Source organism: Arachis hypogaea, chromosome 15, assembly GCF_003086295.3.
Source record: "Arachis hypogaea cultivar Tifrunner chromosome 15, arahy.Tifrunner.gnm2.J5K5, whole genome shotgun sequence".
NCBI classification, from domain to species: Eukaryota; Viridiplantae; Streptophyta; class Magnoliopsida; order Fabales; family Fabaceae; genus Arachis; species Arachis hypogaea.
Genome location: NC_092050.1, coordinates 71,638,322 through 71,651,799, shown reverse-complemented (window position 1 = coordinate 71,651,799; position 13,478 = coordinate 71,638,322). Strand labels below are relative to the sequence as shown.

The window sequence follows — 13,478 nt, the reverse complement described above, 5'->3', positions numbered from 1 at the left end:
TTTTCGAAATTTTTAATTAAAATAAAGATAGAAAAGATAATTTTTTTATTTTTGAATTTAATGAGGAAAGAGAAAAACAACAAAAAGACACTAAACTTAAAATTTTTATATCTAAGACTCTAAAATTTTGAAAATTAGAAGGAAAAATACAAAGAGACACCAAACTTAAAAATTTTAAGTTCAAACAAAAAGAAAAACAAGAACACTTTGAAGATCAAGAAGAACACCAAGAACAAAACTCAAAGAATTCAAAAAATACAAGAACATGCAAAAGACACCAAACTTAAAAATTTTAAAAACCAAACATACAATTTTCGAAAATTTGAAGGAAAAATACCAAAAGATATCAAACTTAAAAATTTTAAGATCAAAACAAAAAGAAAACACAAGAACAACTTAAAGGTCAAGATGAACACCAAAAAAAACACTATTCAAGAAATTCAAGCCAATAAAACCAAACAAGGGACACCAAACTTAAAATTTTTGAAAATCAAAGATAAAATTTGAGAAAATCATAAAGAAAAGACACAAGAAGACACCAAACTTAAAGATTGACACAAGATTAAACCAAAGAAACTATTTTTGAAAATTTTTAGAAAGAAAGACTCAAAATTTTTTACAATTTAACCAAGAACAAGAACAAAAGACTCAAACCAAAAACAAAGATTAAACAAAGAAAAGAAAAATATTTTTGAAAAAGGTTTTAATTTTTTTTCAAAAATAAATTAGAAAATAAAAAAAATTAAAGCTAACAAAATTAAAGAAAATACCTGATCTAGGGAACAAGATAATCCGTTAGTTGTCCAAACTCGAACAATCCCCGGCAACGGCTCCAAAAACTTGCTGCACGAATCCCCACACCTTCGTACAACTATACCAGCAAGTGCACTAGGATCGTCCAAGTAATACCTGAGCGAGTCAGGGTCGATCCTACGAGGATTGTGGTTGTAAGCAAGCTATGGTTATCTTGCAGGTCTTAGTCAGGCGGAACCAATAAGGTTGTTGGATTGAGATAAGGGCAATTAGTAACAGAAATATGATATAAATTACTTTTTATATTAAATAGAATCAGTAATAGGAATATAGTTGAGGATTGGAGTTGCTTAGCCTTTCTGAATTAACTCTGGTGTTACTGTCTCTTTTGCTTGTGAATGATCTTTTCCATGGCAGGCTGTATGTGATCAACGCCATTGGCCGTGGTCATCAATCTCCTTTGCTTCAGATCAAACGCCATTGGCCATGGTCATCCAATCTGAACGAGGGTGAAGCTCTAGCAGTTCATTCTCCTGGCGATCCTACTCAAAATGCAACAGACAAGGTAGAATCTTTGGGATCAGAGAATGCTACTTCTTTGGGTTCTAGCCTCTACCACAGAGACCCTAATCTCCCCAGAAATTGGCTGAACTGGTGTCTCGAGAAGTCCCCAACGAAGTCATGGATTAGCCATCTGAGAGATGTATAATCAAGCTGGCAGTTCGCGCTTTTCAGTCATGTATTCACACGAACCCAAGTAGACATGGGTGGTTGTTAGGCACGCGGTCCTAGTATGATGAACAGAGCTGATTGTCACTGATCATCCTATTCACCATGTTGAAGAACGAGTATACATCTTAGAAATAAATCAAACACAGATCGAAGAGAAATAGTAATACTTTTATTAATTCATAGGACTCAGCAGGGCTCCTCCCCTCAACCTAGGAGGTTTAGAAACTCATACTGAAAGAAAATACAATGGTAAAGTGATTATGTTCGTAAAAATTCCTGAATAACATAAATCTAATCCCTTAAATACTAAACAAATGACTAGTAAGTGTAAAACAGTCTTTTAAGTACTAAAATCCACTTTTGGGGCCTACTTGGTGAGTGTTTAGGCTGAGCTTTGATGAGATCCACATGCTATGAGGTCTCTACAGTGTTGAACGCTGTCTAGGGGGTCCACTTTGGGAGTTTGGATGCTGGTCTCTTCTCCTTGGGCGCTGGACGCCGGAAAGGGGGCTGGAGGGTGGCGTTGGACACCAGTTTTGGGCCTTCTAATCTGAAGCAAAGTATAGACTATTAAACATTACTAAAAATATCTAGAAGTCAACTTTCCATAGCCATTGAAAATGCTGCATTCAGACTTCTGTAGCTCCAAAAAACCTCTTCCGAGTGCAAGGAGGTCAGATCTAGACAGCATCTACAGTGCTTTCTCTGTCTCTGAATCAGACTTTTGCTTCAGCTCCTTAATTTCAGCCAAAAAATACATGCAATTGTATAAAAACATACAAACTCAAAGTAGAATCCAAAAATGTCAATTTAACACTAAAACCTATAAAAACTTAATAAAAACTAAAGAAAACATACTAAAAACTATATGAAAATGATGCCAAAAAGCGTATAAAATATCCGCTCATCAACTATGTTCAAGGGTTTTAATCTTGGGCCCTTTTCAAAGGTAGTGTAAAGAGAAATAAACCCTAGAGGTCGGATCGGAATACCTCCCTGGCCAAAGAGGGTATTTGGGTATGTTCTCAAATCCTTTTTTTAGATGTATCTTGCGGGAAGATTTTGTTACTCCTCCCATGTGAATCCTCTAGCAATCATATGAATGTGCCTCTCAGGAGTTCGTAGCTGTCGATCTCGTCGAACCTTGTCTTCTTCATTTCTTTTCCTCTTTCCCTGATCATCCGACCTGTCTACTGAATACCTATCCAACGGACCTTTTCCTAGCCAACTTTTTTATTACACTTTTTAAATCATAGCAATCATTGGTGGAATGACCATAAATTTTGTGGTATTCACAGTATTCTGACCGACTTCCATCTTTTTTGTTTTTGATCGGCCTGGGAGGTGAAATGTTTTCTATATGGCAGATCTCTCTGTAGACGTCAACAAGGGACACTCGTAACGAGGTGTAGTTGTGATACCTTTGAATTTTGTCCGAGTTATATTCTTCTTTTTTCTTTGATTCCTTCTCTTTGTCTCAAGCTGCATATTGATTGTGTTGTCTCGGAGCTGGTTCCCTTAAACAAGTTGTTTCTTCCATATTAATATACTTCTCGGCTTGCTCTTGCACCTCGTACAAAGAGGTCAGGTTCCTCTTTAATATGGATTGGGAGAAGGGTCCTTCTTTGAAGTCATTGACTAGTCCCATGATAATCGCCTCGGTTGCTAGGTTTTGAATCTCCAAGCATGCTTTGTTCAATCTTTCCAAATAAACCTATAGATATTCTCTGACTTCTTATTTCACTCCTAAGAGGCTTGGTGCATGCTTGACCTTATTCTTTTGAATGAAAAATTGGTAACGAAGCTTCCTGCCAAATTGTCAAAGCACATGATCGATCTAGGTGGTATACTATCAAACAATTTCATAGCCGCTTTGGTTAACGTGACCGAAAAGGCTTTGGAACAAGTTGCATCCAATGCGTCTGTCAAGTACATGCTGCTTCTAAAATTGCTCAGATGATGTCTCGGATCGGTGGTTCTATTATAAAGATTCATGTTCGGGCTCTTAAAGTTTCTAACAACTTTAGCCCACATGATTTCTTCTATGAATGGATCTTTGCCTGTCAGAAGTATTTTCTTCTCAGTCAGCTCAGGTTCTTCTACCCTTAAAGTTGGACTCGACTTTCAAGAACTTTTCTTCTAGCTCCCTTCTTCGTCGAACTTCCCTTCTTAGGGCTTTTCCAGATTCTCACTCTCGCCCTAGCTCCTGCTCGAGTTGTTCCATCGGACCTTGATGTCCATGGACAAGTCCCATGATCTTCGTGGGATCCCTTGTCCCGGATGCTTTGGGTAGGTGTACTTTCGAGCTTATCCTATGTCCCTCCATATTCGATGGTTGTGCATCTCTGGCTACACGTTTTCCTCTATCAGCTCGGGGAGGTATGACTAATACTCGTTCGTCGTTGTCTTGTTCTTCCTCGTCATTATGTCCATCTTCTGAGATTCGTCTGCCATCGTACGGTCATGGTTTCTAGGTCCCCAGCAACAGTGCCAATGTTTCGAGGGTTACTTGAAACTAGGTTGTTTTGGGCTTGAACATGAGGTCCAAACGCCTTTGGTTGATTTGACCGACGTTTTCTCCAACGAGGATGAATCTGTTCGAGTTGTTCGTGAGAAGAGGTGGGAATGGTACCTGGAAAGGACTTTGATGCTTAAGTTGGCATGAGTTTAAGCAGATTTTTTAGTAGATTGGGTTTGAAGAATACCTAAGGGTGTCAGAAAATTGATAAGTGTAGATGTAGAGTCAATAACCACTTTTTGAGTAGTTTACCTTTGATGGTGGGTTGGTTACTCCCTTTTAGTAGGGAGGTTATTGATATCTCCTTTTTGGATGAATAGGAGAGATAGTAGGAGTCAGTTACTTATTTAGATAAGTAGGGATGAACTCAAGTCGCCGTGTCTGACCTCTGTGAGATCGGGTAGATGTTGATCTGGATAATACCTATAGATTATGCTTTATTCATTTTGGGCCTGACTAATTAGTGGGTCAATGTATAAACAATTGGAATGACTAAATAATAAACCTAATAATCCACCTAATTCTATAAAATTGACATTTGTCAAACTTTTTTTTATATCATTAATAAGTATTTCTCTCTCTTAATTATTAATTTTTTGTTCCTATTGTACCACTTATTTAGTTTTATATCCTTTCTTATTCGTTCATATTCTCTTTATATTTTTCTAAACATACAAATATAAAATAATGACATATTATTTTTTAGAGCCTGAAAATTAAAAACTCTTTCATATGTCATAATCAATCTCCTAAATCAACTACAAGAATTATTTGACACATAAATTAAATTACTAAAATTATTAGAATATTAAGATAGAAATAAAAAAATTTTATTTTTATATAATTTTGCTTTTAGGTTAATTGGTATACTAGATTTGTGGTTTTACTTTGATATTCAGTTTTCGTTGATTTGGTTTATTTTTGTTATATACGAGAGATAATTATTTTATATATAGATATATATACAAACAATTCATAAAGTTCATATTAAGTCATATCACTGCTTAATTATTATAACATTCTTAAATTCAATGTAGAAAAAAATTTAATTAATCTATGTTATTCTTTATATTACTAAATTTTATTAATCTTAGTAGACCTTCTAACAATTTATAATATTAATAGATTAATTATGTTATTGATTGTTTGAGTATATATATATATATATACTATTTGGCCAGCAAAAACTATATATACTTTATTTTATTTAGTATTATTAGCCAACTGTTAGTATATTTTAATATAAAAATATCAAATATAATTATTAATTTAGTTTAAAAAGATAATAAATTAAGTTTGTTATTATTTAAAAAAATTTTGTGCATATCATAGTCTAGTAAAAATTATTATTATTATTATTATTATTATTATTATTATTATTATTATTATTATTATTATTATTATTATTATTATTATTATTATTATTATTATGTCAAATAATACATTCATTTGTTTCTACTTTATTGCTTAAATTATCTAAATTATAAAACTAGTAATACATCACAGAGTTGTTATTATTAATTTATAAACTGTATTTCACTTTTTATTATTTATATATTTAAATTTTTTTTAGAATTATTTACTTAATTCTATAATAAATGATATTTTAAAATTTAAATAATTTATTAATTAATTTGTACTTATTATACCATGCATTCAAAAATTTATTAAAAAAATATTAATATAATAAATAAAAAATAACTTAAAAAATATTGTATCAAAATTTTTTTAAGATAAATAGATCCTGACAAATAAACTTTTAACCAATTTAATTTTAAAACACGTTGTTTTATACGTCTATATGAATAAGATAAATAAATTTTTGATCAATTTAAATTTAGAGATAAATTGATACTTGTCTTTTTTTAACTATTTACGTTAGCACTTAACGATTTAGATCTCAGCCGTTTCTATTCGTGTTTGAAAAAAAAATTCACAAAAAGACCATGTTATTTTATGAAAATGAAAAACAGGACCGAAATATTTTCTTTTTTTTTTTTTATCAGATATTACGTTATCTTTCGTAAAATGGGATAGAGACTGGATTAAAAATTTACTAAATTTTTTTTTTGTGAAAAATATGCAAGTTATATAAATATTCATATGTATTTACATATCCACTTAATACTACAAAGTTTTTGTTTATTTGTGATAGTTTTTTTTTTATTTGTGGAGGTTTATAACCCCACCAAATAGTTTGTGAGGTTTCTAAAATTCCCAAAATTTGAGGTACCATGAGATCTTTTGTGCGAAATTTTTAGAAACCTCCACCATCTATTCAGTGGGGGTTTTGTGTGTGTTTAGTGAGAGTTTTATATTGAACTTTTGTGGCAGTTTTAAATCACTTTTATAATTTAAAACCACCAAATATTAACTTTTTAATTTAACAAAAATTAACTATTTTATGAGATTTTTAAACCTCCACAAACTCTATAATTATTTATTTATTTTTAATTTCAAATAATTCATTAATCTCATTTCATTTACATATTCTCAAATTAGAAATCTATTTTTTAATATCAAAATTTAAAATTATAAATTAAAACAAAAAAAAAACTTTAATATATGACATCTGTATTCATTTTATATATTTATTTAATCATTAATTAAATAAAAATCTCTAAAATAAGTCTTTGTTCTTTTATTCTACTATTAAATTATATTCAAAAGATAAGAAGAAAAATTTAGTTAAATATGACTAACAGAATAAGTATGAAAAGAGGTTTAGTTCAATTCTTCGTTAATGGATATTCGGATCTAACTCCAAAGTCTATGTTACATGAACTAAGCCATAGTAATTTTAGAAGAACTGGATTAGAGTTAAAATCACAGAAGAATGATAATTGATATTGAAATTATTAAGTAAATAACAACTATAGAGTAAACCATATTACTCCAATTAGCTGTAACTGAACAATCTAAAAATTGTTCTTGAGAAGAGAACATAGAAAGAAGAAAGAAAAATATTGAACCAAAACTTTTTAGTACTTTTTTGGATCAATAACAACCAAGATAATCATTATAATCATCGTGAAAAAAACACTTTCATCTAAGAAAAACCTTCGTTGGATTCACAAACTCTGCATCCGAAATCGCGGAATCCTCAAATTGGCTTGCATCATCTTCTTCGGCTAGGGCAGGGAAGTTAAGATCTATGAAACTCTCTCTTCCAAGCTTTGAGGAACTAGTGGTGGTAACCAACGACAAGTCCGACAAGGACCACCAATGCTGTTCCCTGCAACAAAGCAGAGGGAATTATAAGAGATAATCATTGGTTAACAAAACAGGAGAATTAGTCAGAGAAGTTTAAAATCACAGGTTAGGCTTGAAATTAGGAAGTTTCATTAGTCATCATCTATACTAAAAAGTAATATAAAATCCAAATAATTTATCAAGTAAGTTAAGGAAGAAAATAAAGAAAGAACAAAAATGGAGATATGGAAGAAGCATGATAAGCCAGGGTCTAAGTTATGATTGTGGTCAAACTGAGTTTGAATGAAATCTTTCGATGGATGAGGTTCATTATAACTTGATTAGTTATAATGATCACAAATTGGACATTAGTTGTTCAATTCTTCTAAGATCCATTCTTCTAAAAGTAGTTGAGAGAAACTAGTTGCTTGCAGGTATTCTCAACTAAAGAAGTATATCAAATCTGTCGTATAAATGCAATCCATCCTTGCTAGTATTATTTTTACTGTTCTGTGGTAAGAAATTATACAATGTACCACAAGAATTCTTTTCAAAATAAATATTATCTTTAAATATCACGATCGAGTGACCAATGTCTTTCTGTTGACATTATAGAACATAGTAAAGGTAAGATGGAATTACCTTTCCCTCTAGTACTCTGACTTACTGTCATGATTGTTTAAGAGCTGGACTCTGCAACAAGGAGAAGTAATGATGGTCAGATTCAATTAAAGAAGCAGGAAATAAGAGATGCAACATAAGCCATCTCCGCTTTTTAAAAGAAGTTTGCAGCTTATCATTTTAAATATTTTAATGATGCATAATTGATGGAAGTGGAAACTTGCAAAAGATATAGAACAAACCGTAGAGTCCTTAACAGAGCCATCTTCATCGATAACTTGTTCTATCATTTTAACTAAATATCGATTAAAGACAAATTCCATGATATGCAAGCACGTTTAGGTAAGAAAAAGCTATCAAATACATAATAATATTCATAATTTATAGATCCAATAACTTCTTTCACCATTTACCACTTCTGTAAGAGGCATGAAACGACTATATCAGTCCTTGTCTTCCTTTATGGCCACTTTTAGATCACCTTGCAATGTCTTAGCACATTGCAAAAGAGCCATGACATCCCTTGCCTCATATCCATTAATCGGCATACTTCTCCTACCTTGCCGAATAGCAGCTTTCACTTAGAAGAATCTTAAATCAACAACTTGACAGAAAAGAAAGTAGAAGTTACAAAAAGCATATCTAAATTAAAAGAGGTATAATCAATAATCACTTCACACAATAATATAGCCCACAGCTATAGTTTCCCAATGCTTACTCAATTTTGGGCCATATGCAATCTTTAGGTAATATTACAATAAACGAAAATTGCAAAATAATGATTATTGCCAAAAATATTACAATAAACTAACCTTTCCATGGAAGTCTTTATATATTAATATGTTAGCAGGTTTCACATCACGGTGGATATAAATAGGAACAGTGTGTTTATGTATATATTCAAGTCCTCTTGCTGAATCCAGAGCAATTTGCACCCTTGTTGACCATGCCAAAGGTTCTCTCCCTGGAATCATGTTACCAACATTGTCACTAGTATGATAACAAAGATTAAATGTTGAATTCGGTACTTAAGAGCATAAAATCATAAACATGCTTAATTTTGGTACATAATGTAATGTGTTATGACATGAAAATATGAATGTGATCTCACCTGTACCATGCAAATATTGGCTTAAGTTTCCATTTTCAATGTATTCATACACAAGGAAAGATATCCCTCGACGCAATATCTAATCAAATGCACCTAAATTGATTAGAGACAAGTTGAGATTCACTGAATGCCATAGAAACTCGACCTTTTGGTGTAGAAGAAAGTAGTTACCAGATTCAAGTGATGAACATGTGTTAAGACCTTCAACTCTGAAAGAAACTCTGTTGATGCTTGAACATCCATATTCTTAATTGCTGCTTTCTACATAGAATAAAATTATGCAGATAAAGAACTAATGGTTAAAGATAATTTATTTGTCCTTTTAATTCTAGAAGATTATATAACATTATTAAAGATATAATTGGCTTGTTCTTACTTGGCCTCTCAATTCTGCAAAATAGACAGCTCCGAATCCACCCTGACCAATTTTGTTATCAGAGCTGAAGTTATTTGTAGCCTTGGCTAGTTTTTGATAAGAGAATTCCATCGATTTTGCTGCCATAATTGCTGAAAGGCCAGAAGCACTAGCAGCTGTGGATCCTGAAGTTTCATATTCACCACTGCTAGATGCTTTACAAGGATAAGGAAGAAAGAAACAAAAAGTGTTATTATTATGAATTCATGATCACAATATAATTAATTCATTGAACATTTTAACATTATGTCATAGTTAATATAACTTAATCAACTAGAAAGAAAAATCATCTTCCATGATTTTTATAACTGCACATATCAGTTTTCCTAAGTCAAATTACTTTGAATGTGTCAAACTGAGATTCACATAAAACAAGCCAGATAGAAATGATTTAAAAACAAACCTCAAAGTCACTTGAAAGTTCTTTGTCTAATGATGTAAGAAGATCTTCTCCATGAGCTGAAGCCTAAGCTGCGTGAATCAACTCACGCTGAGCTGAATTTCTATGAGACAAGATTTTTATTATAAGTCCTTCGTCCGTTCCCCATCCTGCAAAGACATTTCATATTAACAACAACTTGTAGCAATAATGAAAGATTTTGTATTAAAAAAGTAATTTCCCAAATCTAGTAGGGCTTAATTGTTTGATTATTTTTGTCTTAAAAAAGGAAAAAAAGATCATCATATATTTGTTTTTCTCTGTAATTCTAATTGCCACTACACATTGAAACACACAAGCAGAAAACAACATCTTGCTTATAGTTCACATAGGCTACCTATTATTGCATTTGGTAATACTTTGATCTAATTGAATTACATATACAGATATTGGAAACAGGAGCAAATCAAAATCTCTAAGGAGGAAACTACACAAATATGATCATCGCAATCTATCATGTGCTTATAATATTATGCTATTCACTTTAGCTTTTTCACAATCAGAAAAAAAATCATCTTCCATGATTTTCATATCACTCTAATATTTCCTAATGCTAATTCAAACACCAAGCATTTTGTTGAAGCTATTGGTGCAGCTTTTATCACTTGTTGGTTAGTTGATATTAATAAACTGAATTTGTCTAATTCGTTGATCAAATGCATGGACACAAGAAGGAGCATTAAACAATTCATTTTGGAAAACTTTTCTTCTGATTTTGTAATTTTCACATTCAAATCCTGTAGTGATGAAACCCACCTAGCATCATTTGCCAGAGGAATATTTGATTCAATAAAACAGTTTTTTTTGTTCTCAACATATAGCAAACATGCACATTAAACATCCATTCAAGATCTCATGAATGTAGGGGTGGCAAGTGGGGAAGCACGCCTAGTGAGGCGGTCCCAGAATCCCAGCCCGCCCCGCTTAACAGCGGGCTGGCGGGCCAGCGAGCTAAACCTGCCAAATATTCTCTTCTTTTTTTTTACTTTTACTATTAAATAATATATATAAAGGCATAAAAAAATATCTTCTATTTTTTACTTTTAACTATTATAATTTCTAAAAGTATAAACAAATTATAATTTTTATATTCACAAACATTAAAGTATTTGTAATTATAAATATCTAATAAACATAATTATAAACCAAGCTTTCATCCAAAAATAATTATAAATATTATTCCCAAAGTAAAATAAACATAATCCAAAACATAATTATAAATATTGTCTCTAAAACAAAATAAACATAATCCAAAACATTCAATTTTCATCTTCATTCTCTTGTAAGTTGGGTTGGGGAAAGTTGGATTTTGACGAAAAAAATTGTAAAAATACCCCTTACCAAAAAAAAATTAAGCCCGGCGGGAAGCCCGCCCCGCCCCGCCAAAGCCCACGGTTTAAGCGGTGCAGGTTAGGCAGGCTTTTGCTATTTGGCGGTCCCAATTTTTCAGTCCAACCCGCCTTTTTTGGCAGGTTACGCGGACCGGCCCGGTGGGTTTATGCCTGTTTTCCTACATGAATGGTACCAGTAGATTACACGAACATAAGAATATGTTATAAGCAAATTATATAAGAATAAAAATTACTAATAGAATAAACTACGTGAGTCACTACTGAATTAAATAATATGAAGAAGAAGAAGAAGAAGAATACAAGCGGCAGCTCAATGGAGAAAACAGATCTGAAACAGTGGCTCGATTCAGAAGCTTTCGACGCGACAACTACAGCAGCAACGATGGCGGAAACTACGACAGCAATGGCGGCAGAAACTGCAGCAGCAACCGTAGCTACAGAGCAAACAGATCTGAAACCATAATGTTGATAGATGAGGTGGCTCGATTGAGAAGCTTCCTACAACAACCATGACGAAAACAACGGCGGAACTGGCGACTGCAACGGCAGCGGAACCAACGACTGCAACGGCAGCGGAACCGACTATCACAACGGCGGCAGAACCGGCGGTGAAGAACTTAGGGTTTTGTCAGCCATTCTCTTTTCTTCTCTCTAGTTCGGTCTCATTCTGTAAAACTAAGAAGAAGAGAGTTTTTTTTTAGAGAGTTTAAATCTTAATTATGAATTAATTATTAGGGAGAGTTTTATAAATTGTCATAAATAAAGTGTATTTTGGAGATTTTTAAAAACCTCCACTAAAACCTCTTTCAATTAAATATAAATATTGTAGTGTAATTAAATTTTGAGATAAATAGTTTTACCATTTCTTTGCGGACAATATCGTTGAGATTCTCTTACAAAGAATTTCTTTAATTTGAATAAAAAACTTATAAATTCTAGGGTGGTATTTGGCCCAATACTTTTTTCTTTTTTTTTTTTTATGATTTTAGGTAAAATTTGTGTTTTCAATTGCTTAAGGGAAGAACATAAAAATACATTATACTCTATTTTGGCCAGCGACAGACCCTTAAATGGAGCTCAGATTCGCGACGGATTAGTCTTCAACCTGTCGGGTTGGGGGATACCGTTTGGGTAAACCCGTTTAAATTTGCTCTACTCTATTTCCAGTCAGCAAGGACTTGTCATCGGGGAGTGTGGTTTTTGGGATGGGCTTGATTGGATTTGGAATTTTCAATGGAGGAGGGCACTGTTCCAATGGGAGCTGGAGCTTGTCAATCAACTGCATGAGAGGTTAAGGCCAGTGAGGTTGTCATCAGGTAGGGAGGACAATGTGGTGTGGAAGTTTGAAAATAAAGGTATTTTCTCTACTAGTTGTGTGATCCAGGCTATACAAGCGGAGACATTATCAGCTGAGATAACGAGTTATAGCTTCACGAGTTCCATTTGGAAAGGTTTCGTCCCTCCGAGAATTGAGCTCTTTGGGTGGTTTGTGCTAGTGGGTAGAGTTAACACCAAGGAGCGGCTGACTAAACTAGGAGTCAACATTCTGGGGGATAGTATGTGTGTACTGTGTACCAAGGAATTAGAATCTGTTGAGCATTTATTCCTTAGGTGTGAGGTAACATGGCAGGTGTGGTGCAAGTGGCTGAGGTTACTAGGAAGGGAGTGGGTGATTCCCGGAACTGTTAAAGAAATGTTTGAGAGTTGGCATGGAATGCATAATAGACAACAGGGGAAGAAGATGTGGATGTCAGTGTTCTTTGCAGTGATTTGGAACATCTGGTTGGAACGGAATGCACGAATCTTCAAGAATGCAAGAGCAAGTCTGGAGGTCATACACACAAGGACGTTGATGAGCTACACGGAATGGAGTGGTGGTGATCCTGGGGGAGGATGAGAGTACTGGGGATAGTAGGGGTTGGTTTATTTGTTGGTAGCTGGTTATGTGTCTTCTTTTTTCTTTTATTTGCTCCACTTTAATGTGTTGAGCTTCCTTTGTTTCAAAAAAAAAAAACATTATACTCTACACCAATTTACAAAATCATGCAATATAGCACTAATATTTTAAAATTATTATGTGTATATAAAAAATTAATTATTCAATTAATTATTATATATTTATTAATATTATTATTATTATTATTTTGATATTTAAGTATAGCAATATATCAAAGATAGTAAAAGAAAAAACATAATAACAGAATAACAACCAAGACATACTTACCGTATATTTGTATATGAAAATATGTATTTTTAATTTATTTTTAATTTATATTTTGTATTAATATGCATTTTATATAAGCGATTTTTTTTTGCGTACATTTATCATAATTAATAACATATAC

General features: G+C 32.7%; 2 protein-coding genes across 5 annotated transcripts; one reads left to right on the top strand and one right to left on the bottom strand.

The window, feature by feature from the left end:
• Window positions 1-6,817: 6,817 nt before the first annotated feature.
• On the bottom strand, window positions 6,818-10,320 carry LOC112747040 (lysM domain receptor-like kinase 3). 4 transcript variants are annotated; one of them, XM_072216348.1, is made up of 9 exons: window positions 10,119-10,320; window positions 9,746-9,891; window positions 9,304-9,497; window positions 9,099-9,188; window positions 8,928-9,006; window positions 8,629-8,780; window positions 8,230-8,420; window positions 7,838-7,888; window positions 6,818-7,238 (listed from the first exon to the last, which is right to left on the bottom strand). In XM_072216348.1, the coding sequence occupies exons 3-7, from the start codon at window positions 9,427-9,429 to the stop codon at window positions 8,409-8,411; spliced, it is 459 nt and encodes a 152-aa protein (XP_072072449.1). In that variant the 5' UTR covers window positions 9,430-9,497; window positions 9,746-9,891; window positions 10,119-10,320; the 3' UTR covers window positions 6,818-7,238; window positions 7,838-7,888; window positions 8,230-8,408. The 4 variants fall into 4 exon arrangements, 3 of the variants coding, with proteins under 3 accessions (XP_072072449.1, XP_072072447.1, XP_072072448.1); XR_011872006.1 differs by lacking the exon at window positions 10,119-10,320 and having other exon boundaries at window positions 8,928-9,020; window positions 9,099-9,219; window positions 9,746-9,885; XM_072216346.1 differs by having other exon boundaries at window positions 8,230-8,780; window positions 10,119-10,291.
• A 1,322-nt stretch (window positions 10,321-11,642) lies between these two features.
• LOC140179233 (uncharacterized) lies at window positions 11,643-13,030 on the top strand. Its single transcript, XM_072217905.1, has 2 exons — window positions 11,643-11,755; window positions 12,301-13,030. The coding sequence occupies exons 1-2, from the start codon at window positions 11,643-11,645 to the stop codon at window positions 13,028-13,030; spliced, it is 843 nt and encodes a 280-aa protein (XP_072074006.1).
• The last annotated feature ends 448 nt before the right edge of the window (window positions 13,031-13,478 follow it).

What these genes read in the sequence shown, in the direction of transcription:
- LOC112747040 (XM_072216346.1), bottom strand. Translation starts at nt 9,429, where the DNA reads ATGGCAGCAAAATCGATGGAATTCTCTTATCAAAAACTAGCCAAGGCT. An exon ending in TTGCAGAATTGAGAGGCCAA is followed by an intron (nt 9,189 to 9,303) that starts GTAAGAACAAGC and finishes TATTCTATGTAG; the next exon opens with AAAGCAGCAATTAAGAATAT. An exon ending in CCAATATTTGCATGGTACAG is followed by an intron (nt 8,781 to 8,927) that starts GTGAGATCACAT and finishes ACATGATTCCAG; the next exon opens with GGAGAGAACCTTTGGCATGG.
- LOC140179233 (XM_072217905.1), top strand. Translation starts at nt 11,643, where the DNA reads ATGACGAAAACAACGGCGGAACTGGCGACTGCAACGGCAGCGGAACCA. An exon ending in CCGGCGGTGAAGAACTTAGG is followed by an intron (nt 11,756 to 12,300) that starts GTTTTGTCAGCC and finishes CTCTATTTCCAG; the next exon opens with TCAGCAAGGACTTGTCATCG.